The following is a 22723-nucleotide window of genomic DNA, read 5'->3' as shown; positions in this document are numbered from 1 at the left end:
GGGAGGAAGTAAAGAAGAGAGAAGATAAGAAGGGAGGGAAAAGATGAAAGTCAGTGATAGGTTGAAAAAGGGAGAAAATGATAAGAGAAAAAGAGAAGTAGCGGCTGAAAGAGAGGAGAAAGAATAGAATTTTAGGGTTTTAGCTATAAAATGATATTAAATTACTAATAAAGTCTATACCGAGTAGCTTGTGCCATTATTCTAATCGAGTGGCCATACATTGATGATTTTCTTAATAGTAGTGGAATGTGAGCAAAATAATTCAAAGAAAGACTTAGAGTTTCCTTCCTTCCTTACAGTAGCAATTGTGAAACATGTACGTAATTCTCTTTAATGCTCCATGGTCTAGTGTGAGATTTGGGCTAGAGTATTATTTTAACGTTTTCGTTATGATTATTCATAACTATATGGAATAGTTTGCAATCATTAATTATTTATATTTAATTATTGAAATTCGGACTCGCGTTTATTTTGGTTGAGTCATGAATAGATGCTAAGTGTATTGTATAAGTTGGTTCGCTTGTCGGATAGTGTTAGACAGGCGTAAGTCACGTCTATGGGTTACTATGCGACGTGACACCGGACCACAAGTAGAACATATTTTTGAAAATATATAATTTAGGCAAATACTTTATGAAATAAAATGAGTAAAAACGAGGAAGGTGGTAGGCCGGGGTCTAGGGATCGCAGTGGCAATGACAATGTTAAGAGGCGAGAGGGGGAGGGTTGGGGAGGTGGAGGTTTGAGTGCAGAAGGAGGGGCATGTGGTGGGGTGGTAGACGGTGAGGCGAGAAAAGTTGAAAAAGAGTTTCAAAAAATATTTTTCTCCGAATCCTTTTGGTAGGAAAGTTATTGAAGGAAAAAAAGTTGACTAGGAAAATATTTCAATATATTCAAGTCAACCAAATATTAAAAAATTAAAAATATTTTCCAGAAAACTTTCCTTCTTATCAAACACGACCTAAATCAAAATCCAACTTGAAATAGCAAAGGTTGCAAAATGCAATTTGCGGTTGGAGTCGCTCCATCCACGTCACTGCCTACGTATTTGAGTCGCTGTAAATGATTTAATGGTGGGAGCACCGCCATCATTCCTGCTTTGGCGGACGGCTTTAAATCCAATATGATATGATATTGGGTTGTCAAATGGCGAAAAAAAATCAAACTAATTATTATAATTAAATTGAAAACTCAGCTTCAGTTTCGTCGGAAGGCACATGGATGCTTGGAGGACACTCTAGCCAAGTACCTGTTTATTTTAGAGACTTGAAATTGAACTGCTAAATTCCAGCGACAAATAGAGAAAATAAATTATCAATTGCATGAGCATAGGGTTCAGGAGGTGGTTGAATTCATCGAATTCATTGGTGAAAATGGCAGAAGAACTCAATTCATCTACAACCACAACTGCCACAGCAAAACGATGGTCTTTTTGGCCCTCCCTTCTTCGTTGGATACCTACATCTACTGATCACATCATCGCTGCCGAAAACCGCCTTCTTTCTCTAGTTAGGTAATTTATCTCCACTTATTGTCCCACTCTGCGGATTTTCTTTATGTCGATGCGGCAATTACTTTCATCTAAGCATTCGCATACAATTAGTTGTTCTCTCGAGCCTTTTCGTCCTTTTCTAATTAAGGAACATCTAATCAATTTTATGTCAATCATGAATTAGTTCGGTTGGCTATATAAAATTTATTTGCTTATAAACAGATAGCTGAGTGGTTGACATGTAGGAGAAAACCTTGACATCATTGGTATACTTCAACCTATAGGTTTACTGGCAACTACATCTGGTAGGCTGTGGCATGTAACCTACTAGATTAGTCGACGTGCACGAAAGCTAGTTTGCCCCCTACTATGTCGAAAAAATCTCATTTTCATCCATTTCGCTCTTCATTACTTAGAGTATTTATTATAGTTTGACTGTCTCTATACTGCTGTCAAACATTTTCTAACTAGTCAACCTTGTAACTAGATTAATTGGATGTGTTACCCTATCGTACTAAAAATAATCGTTGTCATGGTAAATGGATTTATATGCTACTGCATTCATTGATTTGGCAAGTTGAAACCATGGGATGCTTTTAGAATTAGTGATGTGCAAGTTTTTCATTGTATTTTTCATGAGGCAACATGAAGTGACCATAAAGAGAACTATTCTTTCGCCTATAACAAAAGTTTGAGACTTCCTTGGTTTTGTATTTTTGTCAAATGTTTGCTTCAGTCGATAAAGACTGCAACTTTGCGGTTATTGAGGCTCAGAGGCTCATTTTGATTTTGTGCATTTTCTTTAATGCTAGGACTCCTTATACTCAAGAGCAGGTCAATATTGGGTCTGGTCCACCAGGTTCAAAAGTTAGATGGTTTCGATCGGTGAGCAATGAACCAAGATTTATCAATACCGTTACTTTTGATAGCAAAGAGGGTTCTCCTACTCTTGTTATGGTCCACGGATATGGTGCCTCTCAGGGTTTCTTCTTTCGGAATTTTGATGCCCTTGCGAGGCATTTCAAAGTTATTGCTATTGATCAGCTTGGGTGAGTATATATTATGTGAATTTGGGTGCAAATTCATAATGTTATACTGATGCTTTCCTCCCTATTGAAACATGCTCTAGTAGTGTTTACACCACATGTACCAGGTGATATAGAAGAGTCAATTTAATGATTTTTGTTTTGATTCAAGATGTTCTAGTTGTTTGGCAAGTTGCCATAACTGAGACTTACCAGATTTGAAAATTATCTGCTAATAATAGTTTATTGCACATAAATGTGTACTTAGGCACATTTGGGTCAGTTAGTTTGACACTAAATGCTCTTAACCAAGCATTCTTCTTCGGATGAAGATATTTACTCATCGTGCTAAATACTAATATTTGAAATTAGATCCCTTTGGGTGGATTGTAGTGTGTTTTGTTTTGTCGGTTTGCATACTCACCTAGTTGTAACTGCAAATAATTCTTCAACTGAAATCTCCGACTTGATGTTATTATGGGGTGATACAAAGATGTAGTAGCCAAATTGTATTTATTAGTTAAAGAGGCACACAGCATGTTGCTGCACTCAAACTGAATAGATTGCAACACAACTATCCAAGGAGCTATCTGACTTGAAAGAGCAGAAAGATTCAGCGCTTTCTATGTAGAAACTATTTATATATGTATCACACAAAGGCTCTGCAATTTATAAAATAGGATGCTTTTGTGTTGACACTAATTTATTCTGCTTGAGAAGTTTGTTGAGACTACATGGTCTAATTCAAGCATTCTTTACTTCCTTTTGCTTTCTTTAGTTGCTTTAAGAGCTCCTGTTATAAGTCTTAAAGGAGAACAGGAGACTGGAGGTGGTCTTCCAATAGATGTCACTTTTATGTTGAATGAAAAACAAAAGAAACAAATGAGCAAAGTGGTAGTTTTCTAACTGGCTAAATGTATGATGCAGCTGGGGTGGTTCAAGCAGGCCTGACTTCACATGCAGAAGTACTGAAGGTCAGTCTTATGCTTTATTCCAAAGCTGAGTGTTTTTGTTCAATTACACACTTGACTGATGAATAAAATCTATAATAATCACCCAAATTTGGTTCAATTATTGGAGGAGTTGATGGAGATAACATATATGCTGCTTATGTACTGAACAATCTTGATCTGAAAGAAGCTCCTTTTTGTCTGTAAAACATTAATGCAGAGACTGAAGATTGGTTTATTGATTCCTTTGAGGAGTGGCGCAAAGCCAAAAACCTTAGCAACTTTATTTTGCTTGGGCACTCTTTTGGAGGGTATGTCGCTGCAAAATATGCTCTCAAGGTGATTAGTTTTTATCGAACTGTGAATTTTCTGTATAATGTATATGGGCACGTATATTTTACTGCTGATTGACAAGTGTATTGCTCTTGTAGCATCCAGAGCATGTTCAGCAGTTGATTCTGGTAGGACCAGCTGGATTTACATCAGAGACTGAACATATGTCCGAGCGGCTTACCCAGTTTAGAGCAACATGGAAGGGAGCCGTCTTGAATCATCTGTGGGAGTCTAACTTTACCCCGATGAAACTTGTCAGGCAAATGCTTTTTTAAACCTTTGCTTCTACTTCTAGTCTAATATGCTGCTGAACATTGTTTTTGCAAGTATATTTACTGCATAATACGTACATTTTCGGTGATACTTTCATATGTCTGATTGTGCTCATTGGTTCCTTCTTTTCACTGTAGTCTCTGGTTAGACTAGTGCCAGCTTTTACATGTACTTAACGTACATAATTAATTCTAAGATGTATGCATACTGCTGCTTATGATCATCTCGCCTTTAGTCCCATTCTTCCACTGATACTTTCATATGGCTAGCATATCGTTTGTTGGTTGCAAACGCGGTACTTGGGTCTGGGTGTAAATGATTTTCGAGGAAAGCATGGTAAATGACCTGGGGTACCCGTATAACAACAACAACAACAACCCAGTAAAATCTCACTAGTAGGGTCTGGGGAGGGTAGTGTGTACGCAGACCTTACCCCTACCCCGAAGGAGTAGAGAGGCTGTTTCCGAAAGACCCTCGGCTCAAGAAACAAAAAGACAAAAGGGGGACAATATTAGTATCACCACATAAATCATAGGAAAAATAGGAACAACATTAAATTCAGAAGAAAGATGCAAATCAAAAGCGATAGATAGTAAATAGGTCATGCATTGAAAAGCTTAATAGTAAGACACAATATTGCCAATAGCTATCTTAGACTAAAATCCTACCAGACTAGTCTCATAAAGGTACAAAGTAAGGCAAGATTCAACTACCTTCTAACCTACAACCCTAATACTCGACCTCACATTATCCTATTAAGTGTCATGTCCTCGGAAATCTGAAGCCTCGCCATATCCTGCCCGATCACCTCTCCCCAATACTTCTTAGGCCGCCCTCTACCTCTTCTCGTGTTTCCCACAACCAGCCGCTCACACCTCCTTACCGAGGCATCTGGGCTTCTCCTCTGAACATGCCCGAACCATCTGAGCCTCGCTTCCCGCATCTTGTCATCAATGAGAGCCACGTACACCTTCTCCCGAATATCATCATTCCTAATCTTATCCATCCTAGTGTGCTCGCACATCCACCTCAACATCCTCATTTCTGCTACTTTCATCTTTTGGACATGTGAGTTCTTAACAGGCCAACACTCAGCCCCATACATCATGGCCGGTCTAATCACCGCTTTATAGAACTTACCTTTGAGTATCGGTGACACTCTCTTGTCACATAGGACTCCAAATGCTAACCTCAACTTCATCCATCCTACCCCGTCAATCTCCCTCCTCCCTGGATAATCGACCTAAGGTACTTGAAGCTGCCTCTTCTTGGGATGGCATGTGATTCAAGCCTCACATCCACGCCCACTTCCCCCGGCTCGGCGCTGAACTTACACTCCAGGTATTCCGTCTTCATCCTGCTCAGCTTGAAACCCTTAGACTCAAGAGCGGGGTACCCATATAAGATACTGGAATATGGATTAGATATATTCTTGGGTTTCTTAATGCCAATATATTCATGGTTTCTTAACTACCTAAACTTAACTACTGTCACACGATGGTTTGCTTCTTCTTAATTTAGTTGGGCACCTTTTCTTGAATGGTAGAGTTTCACATTCCCAAAAAATGACCAAATTTAAGACACCAATCAATTAATCAGGCCTCAATCCGAAATTAGTTGGTGTCACTCCGTTAGCTATATGATCCAAGCAACGCAAAAATCTATTCAAAAAAAAAATGTAAGATACCATTTCTTCTGAACCCTCTGTATCCCGCGTAATGCAAGTCATCGTTTCAAAAAGCGGAAAAGAGGTAGAATCTCATTTCTTTGTATTATTTGGTCTTGATGTGGCATATCACTTTTATTCCATGTTCTCAACTTGGCTATCAAACCTTTTCTTTGTTCCCCTTAAAAGGATGTTTTATCGGTATTAACGGGGTAACTTTTTATCTTAATGTGTTAAAAGGAAATCAAGGAACTAACCTTTTCTTTCTTTGATTTATCATAATTATCTGTAAATTCAGGCATTCATTGTGCGTTTAATTTTTATGCAACACATGAGGCTTTCAATTTTTCTTTACTTGTGAAAAGAAAAGATCATGGTTTTCCGGAAAAACACCTTATATTAGTAAGGGTAACCTTGTGGCTTCTGATCTTTATCTCTGTTTCACTCTCTCTCCCTCCTCTCATAGTCTATGTTTTCAGTAACCAAAAGAGTTATTAAGTGCGAGAGTCATTTCTTTTTAGTATTTATCAGTGATTTGATAAAAAAGTTCGATTCCACAGATGGTTGTTGCATATGCTAAATTTAATTATTTTTTATGTTGATGCCTGTGAATCTTTACTGTTGTGAAGTGTTGGTGCTACTCATATTTTTTATATTTGATACCCTGTCTTGCTTATTTACTTGTTTTTGGCTCAAAGTTGCTCCCTGTAGCAGTCCGGGATTCTTTCCTGGATTGAAGCTTGAACTGGAGTAATAATTCTGAAAGAATTTTGTTTACATGGCCTTATTCATCTGAAGAGTGCTAATATTGGTCATAATTAATAATGCAGAGGCTTAGGCCCATGGGGTCCAGACCTAGTTCGCAAATACACTAATGCTAGATTTACTGCATATTCTAATGGAGATAGTTTGACCGAGGAGGAGTCCAGGCTACTCTCAGGTACATTGCATATTTTATTGATTTGCATGGTTTTTCATTTCTCATGATGTTGTATACCTTGCACGTCTTAGGTTTCTAATACTGATTGTTTGCTTTATGAAAGATTATGTATATCATACCTTGGCTGCAAAACCGAGTGGGGAGCTATGTTTAAAATATATATTTTCCTTCGGAGCATTTGCCAAGAGTCCTCTTTTATACAGGTGATATACTCCCTCCCCCTCTCTCTCTCTGTCTCTCTCTCTTCTCTTTCTCTTCACACACAAGAACATGCATGCAAATACATGCTCATTTTTGCTAGTGAGTTGTAGAATAAAATGCTGAAAACCTAAGATTCTCCTGTGGTAGAACCTTACTGTGTCCATTTGGTATTGTTCATTTCTTGTTTCCTATAATGCCGCTAGACTGTCTTCTGCAGTATTTGGTGATCCTGTCACACTTTGCTGGATTATGAGGGAAGAGTTTAAATGAGCCCCTCATCAAAATAATAGTAGGACTTGGATTGCCCGCATATTTACATATTTAAATGATCCTTTAGGTTTCTGTTTCTTCTCTGTCAGCAGTGTGGCAATGTTTTGTGCTGTACCTGCAGTAAGAGGAAAAAGATATAAGTGTTAAGTTTTTCTTATAACCGTGTGTCCGGGCTAGCTTGCACGCATCTCGACTAATTCTATGGGCTACCTGGTACGTCCTACCAGCACAGGTACCGGGTAACTTTGTCCACCAGTGGGAGGAAATCACCTAGTTTTTTGTCAACCACTAGGATTTGAACCTGAGATTTTTGTCAACCACTAGGATTTGAACCTGAGACTTATGGTTCTCAACCGACTTCATTGACCATTAGACCACATCCTTGGGGGCAACTCTTAAAATGTCCAAGACAATATGCGTCGTTTAACATTCCATCTTTCACTTGAGAGGGTGTGGATGAGAAAATTAAATGGAAGACTACATGAACTCTTAGGTATTACAGTTATGCCATTATATGGACCCGGCTTCAGCATCTTTGCAATTAGGTTTTCAAGAAAGCTCAAAGAAGCTATTCCTTTAACGAATGAAATTTCAATTGAATTTGCATTGTCTAGACCTTGGGATGTTTATGAGCAAAATATCTAGATGGTCTTGTTATGCAGTTATTTCAAGAAACTAAATATTAGGAGCCTGAAGTTCATGGGATTTATCATCCAAATGGTTGAGAGACATGAAGATTTACTAATAACCTTGTCTGCTGCCCAGGGATTATAATTGTAAGCATTCAAATAAATGGCTGGGGTGACTGGTGTAATAACTAATAAATTATTACTTGCAATCAATATTGAATTCCCCATTGCTAGGAGCCTCCCCGCCTTAACATTTAAAGTAAAGGAAGTAAAGGCAAATCTTGAACTGGTTGTGATGGCTGATAACATACAACCATTATAATCTAAAAGACACTTTGGTGATATTTGATATATTAATCTTCAACTGTGTTAGTTGATCGCCATATCCTGTGTAGACCTTTATATGAACAGGGATTGTAGGTGTAAAAATTTGTGTGAAACTGATAACAGACAAGGTAGTCCTAAAATCACATTGAGAGAAGTTGTTTCAAAAGACCTATATCTCAGTCTGAATCAATGCGGTCTTAGCTTACTAACGTAACAGAATGGAAGAAAAGCACATATACAGGCTATACCAACTAGTAAAATTAATGTTTGGTTGTTGTTACGTTTCATTTGGTCCTGTATTTGCCAGGGGTCTTCTTATTCTATTTAAGAGACATGTATGTCCTAGTGAAAAATGTGAGACTTAGAGAACCTCAAATATCCCTTAAGAGAAATTGTTTTGTATCGGAATATAGTAGGTTGAATCAACGGAATAGCTATAGAGGATTTGTATACTCGATAGCTAGTTTAGGATTGAGATGTAGTTTATTGGTATATTGACTGTGGTAAATTAAAGTACCAGGGAGAATTTTTTCATTAAATTGATGGAATAAGTACATTTCTGATGATTTGGCATGGTATTCATGGTGTAGTTAATACACTGTAGAACAAGGTCTTAAAAGTTCAAATGAAATATGTAAGGATGTTGTAGTTTTCTGCTTATGGACGGGGTTCACATTACTTCGATCCTGATTCTACAACGTGTTTGTTAGTAAGGACTTCTTTTCTGCTCTGAAGCATTTAATTTGCAATCTGTTCAAAGCAACACAAATTCATTCGACTCTTGCGTTAGTTGGTCTCAGATAGGATGCACTGATTTTTTTTTTTTGTGGGGGTTTGGGGGGGGGGGTAGGGATATCAGAAACCTTTTGGGTCTGCCAGTCAAAATAGAACAAGCTAAGAGAACATGATGTTGAATCGTACAGTAACTTGATTCTCTAAACCTTGTTCCTCGAGAATTTTAATCACAATTCTCTGCCCTTTTTTTTCAAATAAAAGAGGAGAACCTCTCAAATTTTATTAATACTAGTCTGTCACAATTCTCTACTGCCGAGGGTCTTCGAAACATCATCTCTACCTCCAGGGGTAAGGTATGCGTACAAACTACCCTCCTCAGATCTCACTTGTGGGATTATACTGGGTATGTTGTTGTTGTTGTTGTCACAATTCTCTACTGATTTTCAGTTTTCTCCTGAGAAGTCTCTGTGATGCTAAATCTATGATCTTTTATATTTGCAGAGCACCAGATTGGAAGGTGCCAACAGCTTTCATATATGGATACGAAGATTGGATGAATTATCAAGGAGCGGAACAGGCTAGGAAGAATATGAAGGTTCCATGTGAAATCTTAAGAGTCCCTCAGGTTCTCTCTCTCTCTGTAGAAAAAATAATTTAACTTTTATTCTTGTTTCCCCAAACTACATCATAGTATTAAATGAAGCGCCTTTATTTAATACTACACTTGCTTGCAGGCTGGTCACTTTGTATTTATAGACAACACAGCCGCATTCCACTCTGCTGTACTCTATGCTTGCCGTAGATTTATCTCACCACAGAAGGACAATGACCCACTTCCTGAAGGCTTGATATCTGTCTGATGGAGATACATTGCCGTGGTGTTTTCATTGCGTGTGTTGTAGGTAAATAGTGTACAATAGCATATTAGCATTGATTTAATATTCTCTCAAATGTGTTTACTGGTCTGAGTAACGTAACTTACCAGTTTCTCAGAACATAATATCAATGTTAAGGAAGTCATGAATGGGTAGCATTCTGTTCTTCTGATTGTTCGTTCCTTGTAGGAAGTCATGCACAGATAGGTCGATGATTTGTGTTCTTGAAATTACATTAATTTTTTTTATGAATAGTGTACTCAAAAGTTACGAAAGCAATAAGATGATGTACAAATAATTTTGAATTGGATATATTGTCCATACTTATTGCTTGGTTCTGATGTGCACCGTGGAGAAGGAAATTCACAGTGTTTTATTCAAAAGATATAATATCATTGAGAGGTGCCGTGTTAGGTGTCAGTAGGAAACAACGTCATTGTCGTCACTTCTCCCCTAATTTTGAAGTTGAATGCCATTCCTCCAATCAATATTAAAGCCTCAAATTGAAGGAAGAAAGAAATGGCACGCATGATGAATTTTGTTTACTTGTTGGGCTCTGTGACTCGTTCTGGGCTAAATCAGTTGGAATCCAAATTAGACAACGGCAATGTGATGATGTGACATCTAGCAGGAGAAAACGAAAAGGAAAATGAAAATGTAACACAGAGTATTAAGCATTAGCAGCTGGATGAGTGAGAGAGGAACTGGCTTATTACACCCTGTATCCTCTATTCCTCTATCTAGCCGTTATTTTTCCAAACCTTGTATCCTCCTATCTGCCAAAGTCAAGAAAATAATAGTACGTGAGAAACATTAATTGGGACAAAAAGAAGATCAACTTTTATAAGTATGTGATTTGAAAAGAAATCAAGAATCGACAGCCAACTGGAGTCGATTATTAGTAGAAAAACGAACTCGCTTTGTCATTTACTTGAACGAAGCATTTTCATGGACACCATGTGCTAAACGGTTTGGATAATCATTAAAGTCTGCTTGAGATTACACAACAACCAACGCAATTTGGAGAAATGATGATGCTAAAGAGACTCCTTTAATCTATATTCTAACACAGTAACATCACATGGTGCATCTTTGTCGTCTAAATCCCGAAGTTAAAAATTCACTCAAACTGTGGGACAAATTGAGGGAAAAAGTTTTTTTCTTTTTTGTCCATGTGTATACGGTTAAAATCGAAGAGTCCGATTTTACGATCATTACGGTATTCCATAGCCCGTCTCCAGAAGGCTCGAGGCGCAGCTCGAGGTTCGACCCTGAGGGTTCCCAACGTTTGACCTCGGGGCAGTACAAATCGGTGGCTATGATGGACAAATGGAAAGTTCCCAAGGCACGTGATTAAAGCTGACCAAGTCTATTGGGCTAGTACAACCCCGTACGATAGCATTAAATGGTTGTACCAGCCGCATATCTTTGTAATAAATGCATCTGTACTATGTTGGGATTCCCCCTCATATATAAAGGGAACCCTTATCATTTTGTAATATACATGATATTCAATACAAGAACATTCTCTACTCTCTAACTTAAATACTCTCTATTGTCTTTCCTTTGATTTATTACTTATATTTATTGCGTTTCATTGATTGTTCTTCATTTATTACTCATCATTGATCATAAAGAGCCATCATCAAGGCTCTTAAAACTGTTAGTCCTTTATCGGCTATCCACAACCTAACGCTTTAGCTCGACCTCGAGGCCCAGTATAGGCTAGCTCTAGACCCCGATTCTCGGCTACTCGATTTGCATAAGCGTTCTATTTTAGTATCACGCTTAGCATCTATTGCCTAACAACTAGCATTAAAATAAATCGCGTATTTTTAGAACCACAAAATCAAATCTAATTGTAATTACCATTTTCAAGGTAAACAGTTTGGCGCCCACGTGGAGCAAAAAATAATAGTGATTGTCTTCGTACTGGTTTACTGAAAACACAAGTTATTCTTTACACTTTTTCTTGCCCAAGAATCTTTGATTTCAGGTCAAAATGTCTAACTCTGTGAATACACATAAAAACAACGGTCTTGAAGACCATGGAGAGAATGGTGTAGTTGTTCCAGGTGTCGGTGTACCACTGCGAAACCCTGAGGATGCACCAGAGCTACTCCCCGTGGATGTGGTCTCACGCAATGCCCAACATGTCGATATAAGCTCCCACACTAGTAGGAGTATACACCAAGAAAACCAACAAGAAGCTCAGAAAACCTCGGCTCGGGAGGAACAAAAGGCTAGCCTTCACATCATTTTTGAGATGTTATAGGCACAACAGCTGGCGATTGCTTCAACTGCAAAGCCACCAAAAAATTCCAAGCACAGCAGCATCGGAAATGGCCCCTCAAGCCGAACAGGTGCCGAAAAGATCGAGCTACAACGGGTCAGCAACCAACCCCGCTATTATGAAGATGCTCGTGGACTTTATAAATAGGATTGAATCGGGCGAAAAGAGGATAGAAGCTAATGATAAAATGGTGGAGACCTACAATTCAAGGGTCAATCAGATCCCGGGCGCACCCCCGATCCTGAAGGGTGTTGATTCAAATAATTTCATACAAAAGCCCTTCCCGTCAAGTGCGGCTCTGAAGCCTATCCCGAAGAAATTCAGAATGCCCGATCTCCCAAAGTATAACGAAACCTCGGATCCAAACGAGCACGTCACTGCTTACACTTGTGCCGTAAAGGGAAACGACCTGAAGGACGACGAAATTCAATTCGTCCTGTTGAAGAAATTCGGGGAAACACTTTCAAAAGGGGCCATGATGTAGTATCAAAATCTATCCGCGAATTCGATAGACTCATTCGCCATGCTGGCAGATTATTTTATAAAGGCACATGCCGGTGCCATCAAGGTTGCTACAAGAAAATCTGACATCTTCAAAATCAAACAAAGAGAAAACGAGATGTTGTAGGAGTTTGTATTTCACTTCCAAATGGAGAGAATGGAATTACCACCAGTCTCCGATGACTGGGCAGTGCAAGCCTTCACCCAAGGTTTGAACGAACGAAGCTCGGTAGCTTCAAAGCAACTAAAGCAGAACTTGGTTGAATATCCCGTCGTGACTTGGTCGGATGTCCACAATTGATATCAGTCGAAGATTAGGGTCGAGGACGACCAAATAGGAGCCCCTCGGGCTCAGTATATCCTAGCAGGCGCATGGCAAAGGAACCAAAGCCAAACAAGGAAAGGAACCAATCATACACTGAAGATCGAAGAAACGCCCCAAGGCATAACATACCCCGAAAGGGCAGATCGAGGTCAGAATCCTCGGGGACTCATGAGCAGAGCCGGATTCAACAGATACACAGGACCAACGGAGGCGCCCTGATTATCTGAGTACAACTTTAGCATTGATGTTTCAGATATCGTATCTGCCATTGGTAAGATCAGAGACACTAGGTGGCCAAGACCTGTACTATCAGATCCATCACAAAGAAACCCTAACATGGTGTGCGAATTTCACGGTACGCATGGCCATAGGACCGAAGATTGCAGACAGCTTCGAGAAGAAGTAGCCCGACTAATCAACAAAGGGCACCTCCGAGAGTTCCCTCAATGAGCGAGCCAAAAATCAGTTTCAGGAAAGAGAAGCAAACAGGAAAAATGAAACAGATGAGCCACAACATGTCATCCACATGATCGTTGGAGGAATCGACATCTCGCAGGAACCCATTGTCAAAAGAACAAAAATATCTATCACTAGGGAGAAGCAAACTCGAGGTTATGTACTCGAGGACGCTCTCACATTCAGCGACGAGGACATCGAGACCCTGTTTCAGCCTCATAACGATGCATTGGTAATTTATTTTCTTGTAAATACATTTCAAATTAAGCGTGTGCTTGTGGATCCAGATAGCTCGGCCAACATTATTAGGCCGAGGGTGGTGGAGCAGCTCAGATTGCTCGACCAGATCGTACCCGCCTCTCGAGTCCTCAATGGATTCAACATGGCGAGCGAGACAACGAAAGGGGAAATCACCCTCCTAGTCAACGTGGCCGGCACAACCCAAAAGGTCAAATTTCATGTCATCAAAGGAGACATAAGGTACAATGCCTTGCTCGGAAGGCCATGGATACACTGCATGAGAGAAGTACCATCAACCCTTCATCAAATGATAAAGTTTCCGATGAAGGACGGAATCAAAACTGTATACGGGGAACAACATGCAGCAAGAGAGATGTTTGCGGTGCACGATGTGGCATCGACGTCGAAGCCTTCAACATTGATGGAGCCAAAGGATAAGCAAACAGTAAAGTAGCAATCACGAGATACATTCTCAGCTACACCCGAATAAATGAGCAAAGGACCGTACCGCGTCTCCGGAGCAAACGATTGAAGCATATTGAGGCTCGAAGCACCACCACCACTAAGGTATAACCATCTCCCTTTTTATTTACATCTTACACTAACCTATGTGCAGGTGTCTGGCTAGAACAATCGAAGCACTTTCCAGCTTAACAAGTATTCAGGGCTTCTCTTCAATCAACCTCGAACACTGGGGGGCATCCCCCCGGGAGATCACCTTCTCGAAGAAATCAAGATGAGCTAAAAAAGGTCTCGATAGGAAAATGATGTATCAGGCCAAACGACCGAATAAACCGTGTCCGCATAGAATAATTGAACCTTTGACGATGAAAACATGTATACCTGTACCAAGTAATCAAAGAAGTATCCTTTACCACCAAAAACACTTTGTGCTTCAAAGAAGTCTGCTATTTTTACAAGAAACGGCTCCAGGGCCAGAAATTTCCCGAACACTCGGGGACTGACATCAAAGTTTACAAAGAAGAGCTCCAGAGCTAAAAAAGCGCTCAATGTCTCGAGGACTGTCACCCATCGAGTTGTCAAAAACTCGAGGCCATAAGGCCCCGTGCGGGCAACCTCGAGCTCATAAGACCTCCATAAGGCAATACCAAATCTATAAGACCTCAAGCAAGGCATGAATTATACTTATGCCAAGTAACCTATCTATAAGACCTCAAGTAAGGCATGTTCAAATTTATAAGACCTTACAAAAGGCGTAATCCCGATCTTAAAGTTAAGGTTATATATTCGAACTTGTAAGACCCCTAAAAAGGCATACCCTCGATATAGATGTCGAAGATACTTCACTCGGGGACTAAAGGGCTACGGCCAAACACAATGACTACGGTCATAAGGCTTCGGTCAATCTAACGTGACTCGAGGATGCTCGATCATTGCCATATAATCACAGGCCTTCAACTACTTTGAGAATACTTCAAAAAAACCGGTTAATCAGGCTAGCCTCGGCATAAGCAAAAGAGATTCGATTATATCAGCTCCAAACAATAAAAAGGCTTCGAAACAATTCAGCCACCGAGCGAAAGCTCCCGAGGTGCTCATTCATCGTTGCATAATGACTCACAATCGAGGTTCTTATCGAACCATCGAAGAGTCGGGCGAACACAAAAAACTTCAAAGAGTCTTTAACGAGGGAAAAATAAAGCCTACATTAGAGGTCATGCCGACCCAATGCATAAGAGCCCAAGCGCTAGCCTATATTAGAGGTTGTACCAACCCAGCGCGTAAGACCCCAAGCGCCAGTCTATATTAGAGGTCGTACTGACACAACGCGTAAGAGCCTAAGCGCCAGCCTATATTAGAGGTCGTACCGACCCAACGCGTAAGAGCATACGGGCCAGCCAAACAAGCCTCAGGGCCGATTTGTAAACCTAAGGGTTTTTCCTTGAAGTCCAGTTCACCTGGCTAATCATCGACAAACGTCTAAATTCAAAACAAAGAAAGACATACACAAGCAAATGGAAATGCATGAAAGATGAAACCGAAAGGCTTCCTTTTATAAGTAAATGTGAGATAATATGAGGCTTCGTTCACAAAGTTCTCTAAGAACATTGTACAAAGAATCAAAAAGAAAAAGCCCATTCTACTTTCCCCTCGGGGACTACGGCTCCATCGGCCTCCTCCTCATTATCTTCGGCATCGAATACAAGGAACTTGGCGTCGTATTCATCCGCCTTGGCCTGCGCTATCTCTTCCAAGAGATCGAAGCCCCTTGCATGGATCTCCTCGAGGGTTTCCCTCCGGGATATGCACCGAACATATTCATTATTTCTACTCTCCCGATCGGAAGCCCCTCTCAACTCAGCCCGAGCATCGGCAGCGTCTTTTATACAAACGGCCACTTTCTTGTCAGCCTTAGCTCGAATCTCTTCAGCTTCGACCCGGGCGTCCACTACCTCAGCCTTCATCTTCAAAAAGTCAGACTCGATCCTTGCAATCATGCTCGTCTTGACCAAGCTGTTTTCACGAGCATTCCGGAGTTGCACCTCAAGGGCAAAAGCCTTGGCCAAAGCATTCTTCTTAACCGCAACTTGGGCATCTGCCTGAGCCTTTAGCTTATTACACTCATACTTGGCCTGACCAACTTCCCCCCAAAGGCGTTCCAGGTCCTTTATCTTTCTCTGCAACTGAAGTATCAAATTATTAATCTTAGAGAAGTAGAAGAAAAAACATGCATCACCTCGAAACAAAGGTTACCTGTTTCTTGAGGTGGCCTTCGTAGTTCAGGATTCGATTCATCTCATACCGAAGATGTCTCAACTCCTTTGCCCTTTTATCACAAAGAAGCCTGAGGGATTTCTCCCCATCCAAAGCTTTTCGCAACCTGGCTTCACTGCGGAGCAGCTCGGACTTAAGCTTATCAAAGGCCTATGAAAAAGAAGCTCAGTGAGAAAATGAAAATGCAAAACTGAAAAACCAACAAAGTCAACCAAGACTCACCACAGAATAGAGCCTCTAAGCCTCCTCAAAAGTTGAGCGTGCACCTACTGGCCTGGTCTCATTGATGCCGGTCGAATCTCTCTCGGTGGGGATATAGTCGCTCGATACCCCGCTTGATTTAGGTTGCCCCTAGCCTTGAACTTCCCTCGAAGTACCTTTGACGGGAAAAGAAGGCGGTGGAAAAGGAGGAACCATTTTTCCGAGGCTAGAAGCCTCGGATGCTGCAGGTTTGGCTGATATATCTTCTTTGAGCCTCCGAGCAGGGCTTGCCTCGCTTTGAGCGCGCTCGTCCTTAGAGGATTCCTTCCGTTTGTTATCATTCTTCGGCTTCGAGGTCGACGATCATTCCTCCTCTCCGAGGGGGCACGGTCTCACCTTAGAAAATTCTCTAATACCTGCGGTGACAGAGTTAATACGCATAAAAAAGTACCATTCGGAGGAAATAAACCACACAGAACGTACCGTAGTGTTTGGCCTCCCATCTGCCTTTGGACAGATCTCGCCACTTACGCTCATCGTAGGTCGAGCTAGCTGCCAGTTTCTGAGTCCAATCTACCAGGTCGGGGACCTCGTTTGGCAGCCACAGGATTGCTGTAGAGAAGAAGAGGAAAACATCTTTACGGAGTCTACCTCCACGATGAACAAAAATGAGAAAAGCACAAGTGTACCACTTACATGTGAAATTCCATTTCTCAGGAAATGGCAGGAACTCTGCAGGGATAATATCGACAGTTCGCACTCGGATAAATAAACTCATCCACCATCGGTCCCCGTCTTCTTCATTACTGGCAATAAAGGGCCGGGTGGATCGATGTCATAGAGCAATCAAGCCTCGGTAATGCAAGGTCCGGTACAATCTGATAAGATGGTCGAGGGTGAACTCGAGTCCGGCTTTGTCCGCAAAGTACCTTATCATCAACACTATCCTCCAAAATGACTGGTGAACCTGTGCCAGGGTAACCCGATATCTTCTGCAAAATTCGAGCACGATTCTATCGAGGGGGACCAATGTAAAGGGGTATGTGTATACGCTCAAAAATCCCTCTAGATATGCCATGATGTTCTCTTCCATGGAAAGGACCTGCAGTACAAACTTTTCTCCCCATCCGCAGTCTCTCCTAACCGCCCCGAGGTATTACTCTCCTATTGATAAGAAGAACCTCGATGCATTCTCCTAGTGGCCCTGAATGTTGGGTGGTCTCTCTAACGTAAAATCCCTCCTCGAGACAAAGCACCTCGAGGTTAGCTCACCAGATACCGGCAGTGTACCACCAACCGAGCGAGAAGCAGAGGCGAAACTCTCCTCTTATTGGTGAACGAATTTTGGCGTAGCATCCATAACTATGGTGAAATGAGAAAAGGGAATGAAAACTTAGGTGAAAGCTTTAAATTAAAATAATGAAAGAACTGATGCACGGAAGAAAAACTCTACAAGAAGGATAGTTGATCAAAATAGCAAAGTCCTCAAATGAGAGGAAATCAAGCTCATATATAGGGCAAGCAACGACTGTTCGCCTACTCTGAAGGCCAATTAATTCTGACTAGGCTATTATCACTTTTTGGGGAAGTGTACCTGTGGGACAACCTCGGTCACTTCATGACCATGCCATATGAATGACGCCGTCATACAACGTTCGAGGGGTCAAGATTCCTATATCGATCTAGCCTCGAGATGGTGCCTGATCTCGAGGATCTCTATTACCATAACAATGGGTTCTAAGGAGTCATCTATATCACTCTGGCCTCGAGATGGTACCCGATCTCGAGGGTCTTTATCAATATAAAAATGGGCTCTAAAGAGCCATCAATATCAATCTAGCGCGATCTCGAGGATCTCTGCCACTACAAAATGGGCCCCGAAAGAGCTAACAGTCTAGCCTCAAGATTGTGCCCGATCTCGAGGATCTCGGTTACTCCGAGTATGGGCTCTAAAAGAGCAGACATCAAAATTCAACAAACTAGCTTTACATAAGCACTGGAAAATAAATTTGAAGACTTAGAACAAAAGGATCTCTTAACATTCCCAAAAATATATTTACAAGGGGTGTCTTTACAAAGCCCTTTCCCCCGAGAAATCCGTATACAAAAAAGAAAAGGGGAAGACAACGTGAGTTTATTTTTCACCATCACTACTGTCTGGATCATCTCCGGAACCTCATCCAAAGTGACCGAAAGTGTTGATTCTTCCTCCAAGGTTCGGGCTTCCTCAATCTTAGCAGAGAGATCGGCACCTTTGACGCTTGCTTCCTCAAGAGCCTGCCTCCTAGCTTGTAAATGAGCATGAGCGATGGCCCGAGTAAGCTTCTGCTCGGCCTTCTCGGATATCTCTCTGGCTCGATCATTTGCGGTGGCGGCATCTTTCCTGTATGAAGATGCATTTTCGTCGGCCTCAGACTTGGCCACGGATAGTGCAACAGCCTCCTTCTGATCGCTTCGAAGAAGATCCTGGGTCGATGCCAACTCCTCCCGTAAAAGGTCTCTCTCCGAGGTCATGGCCTCATTCTGCCTCTTCAGCTCAAGGATCTCCGTATCCTTGGCTGCAACCTTTTCCTGAAGTCACCCCACCAGGGCATCCCTTTGCCCAATCTGCAAAGACGAATCAAGATAGTGAGCATCAAGTTATAAGAATAAAAAAATGAGTTCATGGATGTCATGTTACTTGCTCAGCAAGACAGCCCTTTCCTGGCGCACTCCCTCCAAACTCGCCCGAAGCCCGCTCAACTCCTCCCCCTTTCGGGTAGAGGAGGCCTTCGACTCCTTTAGCTCCGAGGTGAGCTTCTCGTGCTCTTTCCCACAACATGAAAGCTCATTTTGAAGCCTAGAAAAGGTGTGGTCATGCATTTTGTTAGCCTAAAACAAAGTGGGGAAGTTAGAAAGTCAAGAATCACCGGATCTATCTTCGGGGAAGAAGGATCTACGAGACCTAGAGTGAATGGGTATGTATATACGCTGAGGAAATCGGCTTTGTGGTCTACTATGCTTTCCTCAAGTTTGGGGATCTCTAATTGCACTGCCTCCCCCTATCGAGAGCCTTCCTTTACCCTCTTCGTGTCGGTAACCACGCTGATGTACCGAGATACGAGCTCGCGTTGGCCCGGTGTAGAAGGGGTATTTTAGATGGAAAAATCAGAGACCGTATCAAATTGGCCAGGGGTACATTGATCGATAGTTAGAGGTATTTTTGGTTTGCCCTTGGACGGGCGTGACGAATAAGTGATGTCCTCTTTCTGAGGTACCGTTCTAGAGGTTCTAGCCATAATTATAAAAAAAGGTTTCTAAGGAAGAGGATGAAGAGGCAAGCACAAAAAGGAGATGAATGCAGAAGATGGTAAACTCAGCTCTAGAAACTTGAAGATATTGTAAAAGTATGAATGACAAACGCTTGAGGTATTTATATAAGCCATTTGGGAAACGTTTGAGAAGCGGAAGAGTCGAACCAATAACAGTTCATGGGCTTCTCGGTAGTCGTGCTGACAGCGACCCCTGCGCAGTTTCGAGTCATGGCATTTAATGCTCTGATGGGCTGACGTCATGATGATAGTATCGAAGAGGAAAAAATTCAAGACCGTTTCTTATCATTTTCATTCTAAGAAACGCGGGGACTATCTGTGCTAAACTATTTGGATAATCATTGAAGTCTACTTGAGATTACACAACAACCAACGCAATTTGGAGAAATGATGATGCTAAAGAGACTCCTTTAATCTATATTCTAACACAGTAACATCACATGGTGCATCTTTATCGTCTAAATCCCGAAGTTAAAAATTCACTCAAATTGTGGAACAAATTGAGGGAAAAAGTTTTTTCTTTTTTGTCTATGTGTATACGGCTAAAATCAGAGAGTCCGATTTTACGATCATTACGGCATTCCATAGCCCGTCTCCAGAAGGCTCGAGGCGCAGCTCGAGGTTCGACCCTAAGGGTTCCCAACGTTTAACCTCGGGGCAGTACAAGTCGGTGGCAATGATGGACAAATGAGAAGTTCCCAAGGTACGTGATTAAAGTTGACCGAGTCGATTGGGCTAGTACAAGCCCGTACTGTGGCATTAAATAGCTGTACCAACTGCATATCTTTGTAATAAATGAATCTGTACTATATTGAGATTCCCCCTCATATATAAAGGGGACCCTTATCATTTTATAATATACATGATATTCAATACAAGAGCAAGAACATTCTCTGCTCTCTAACTTAAACACTCTCTATTGTCTTTCCTTTGATTTATTACTTACATTTATTGCGTTTCATTGATTGTTGTTCATTTACTACTCATCAATGATAATAAAGAGTCATTATCAAGGCTCTTAAAACTGTTAGTCCTTCATCGGCTATCCACAGCCTAACCCTTTAGCTCGACCTTGAGGCCCAGTATAGGCTAGCTCGAGACCCCGATTCTCGGCTACTCGATTTGTATAAGTGTTCTATCTTCAAGGTCTTACCTTATTTTCTAGTATCACCTTAGCATCTATTGCCTAACAACTAACATTAAAATAAATCACATATTTTTAGAATCATAAAATCAAATCTAATTGTAATTACCATTTTCAATGTAAACATTACGGTAAAACGATATTTGTTCAAGTGATCACTCTAATGCAAATCACCAACTCAAAACAAAAACTGAAGCTCGGTAAATATTGTTGGTTAATTGATGAACGGTAAAAATTTAAAGAGAAGGGGGAAATTATAGTTTGAAACAATTTAATTAAAATGTATAAGATGGAAAATTGACTGAATACATTAGGTGCACGTCCTGTTCAATCAAGAGAGACCTATAAATATAATAGTCCTAGTTGTTTTCTTTGAAAAAACAAAATAATGTCTCAAAGTCGTCATTACTCCATCATCACAAACACTCGAAGAAAAATGTAAAATGCAAAGTGGAAGAAAAAGAGTAATCTTCCCTTTCCTCCTCTACATCTGCATTCTATAAGACCCTATTACATGCTATTCTATTACCCTGAAGCCTTCATCTTCCATTCAGGTTTTGCAAATTAATAATTACTAGTATTAGAACCCGCGCGATGCGCAAAAAATATAAAAGAATAAAAAGTATACTAAATTTTGATTCGACTTTTTCAAATATCATCTTATTTCTTATTGCAACATACTCAATAAGAAAATTTCTTTGAGTGTTAAAACAACTGAATTATAGTTATGAATAATTTTCGGGTATAACTCAAATATATAATTAAATAATTTATATTATAAACAATCTATTGTCTTCTTCGTTGAAGTTCCATAAATTTGATATTTAATTCAACAAAAAAAAATCTACATCTTGGATACTATATAGTAATTAAAAATCTCACAATTTTAAGTACATTTCTCCAACCTCCTTGTTGGTTCTCCAAATATATTGTCCATTATTTTGTGCTTGAAAATTTCTCACCATAATTTATCATCTTTATTCAATATTTCAATACCTAAAATATTTCTAAGAAATATTTATCCTAAAAGTTATTATAATAGCATATGTCCTTACATGTTTCTTAACTTAAATTGCGCTTTTAAAGTCCATCCTTCTCAAGCTAAGTCAAACATGATAACATATAAAATTTAATTGCTTCTTCAACAAAACTTCAACTATAATTAGTAAAATTTCATTATTCCATAAGCTTCTTTCATATTAGAAAAGTCCAACATTATGTTACTTATATAACATAACCTCATCCAAAAGTAAAGTCAGTAAAATATTGTATTCATATGTAAGGCAGTCAACCAATTCTTCCCTATAGTCTTAACTTATAGGAGTACAATTTAAGAAGTCAATTCACCAAATACAAATAGGCTACTTAATTGATCCATTCTACGGAGCGCCCACACTTGATCTACAAATTCTTTCGAATAATAGCTAAAAATATGTTCCACCTACATGAAAAAAAGTAAGAAAAGTAATTGAAGTTTTGGACTAATGAGATCAATTATCCTCTATGACTTTTTTTCAATATAATTTGTTTGTTATCTAATAACCATCCAAAAAGAATATCTTTCAATCAAAGTCACATAAAACTTAATTCAAATTCGGTGAAATTCATATTCAAATTCGATAACTTTATCCATATAGATCAAAAACTTAATTTATCTTCTTTTGTAAGTTATCTAAGAAATATTTCTTTATGTATCATATATTAGTGTTCTCGGTTTATCAATATTAGTAAGATATGATATTTACTTATTATTATTTTTTTTACTTTATAAAATATAATTAGGAGCTTATTCTGATGTGC

General features: G+C 40.1%; 2 protein-coding genes across 2 annotated transcripts; one reads left to right on the top strand and one right to left on the bottom strand.

Annotated features, from left to right (window-relative positions):
* The first annotated feature begins 956 nt into the window (after nucleotides 1–956).
* On the top strand, nucleotides 957–10026 carry LOC104241044 (1-acylglycerol-3-phosphate O-acyltransferase). The gene is made up of 9 exons (XM_009795951.2): nucleotides 957–1513; nucleotides 2305–2541; nucleotides 3445–3491; nucleotides 3688–3806; nucleotides 3899–4059; nucleotides 6570–6679; nucleotides 6783–6882; nucleotides 9343–9466; nucleotides 9576–10026. The coding sequence occupies exons 1-9, from the start codon at nucleotides 1323–1325 to the stop codon at nucleotides 9699–9701; spliced, it is 1215 nt and encodes a 404-aa protein (XP_009794253.1). The 5' UTR covers nucleotides 957–1322; the 3' UTR covers nucleotides 9702–10026.
* A 5586-nt stretch (nucleotides 10027–15612) lies between these two features.
* LOC138881152 (uncharacterized) lies at nucleotides 15613–18982 on the bottom strand. Its single transcript, XM_070161356.1, has 3 exons — nucleotides 18614–18982; nucleotides 16247–16417; nucleotides 15613–16176 (listed from the first exon to the last, which is right to left on the bottom strand). The coding sequence occupies exons 1-3, from the start codon at nucleotides 18980–18982 to the stop codon at nucleotides 15613–15615; spliced, it is 1104 nt and encodes a 367-aa protein (XP_070017457.1).
* Between the last annotated feature and the right edge of the window lie 3741 nt (nucleotides 18983–22723).

Source organism: Nicotiana sylvestris, chromosome 11 (genome assembly GCF_000393655.2).
Source record: "Nicotiana sylvestris chromosome 11, ASM39365v2, whole genome shotgun sequence".
In the NCBI taxonomy this organism is placed as follows: Eukaryota; Viridiplantae; Streptophyta; class Magnoliopsida; order Solanales; family Solanaceae; genus Nicotiana; species Nicotiana sylvestris.
This window is presented reverse-complemented; position numbering and strand designations above follow the sequence as displayed.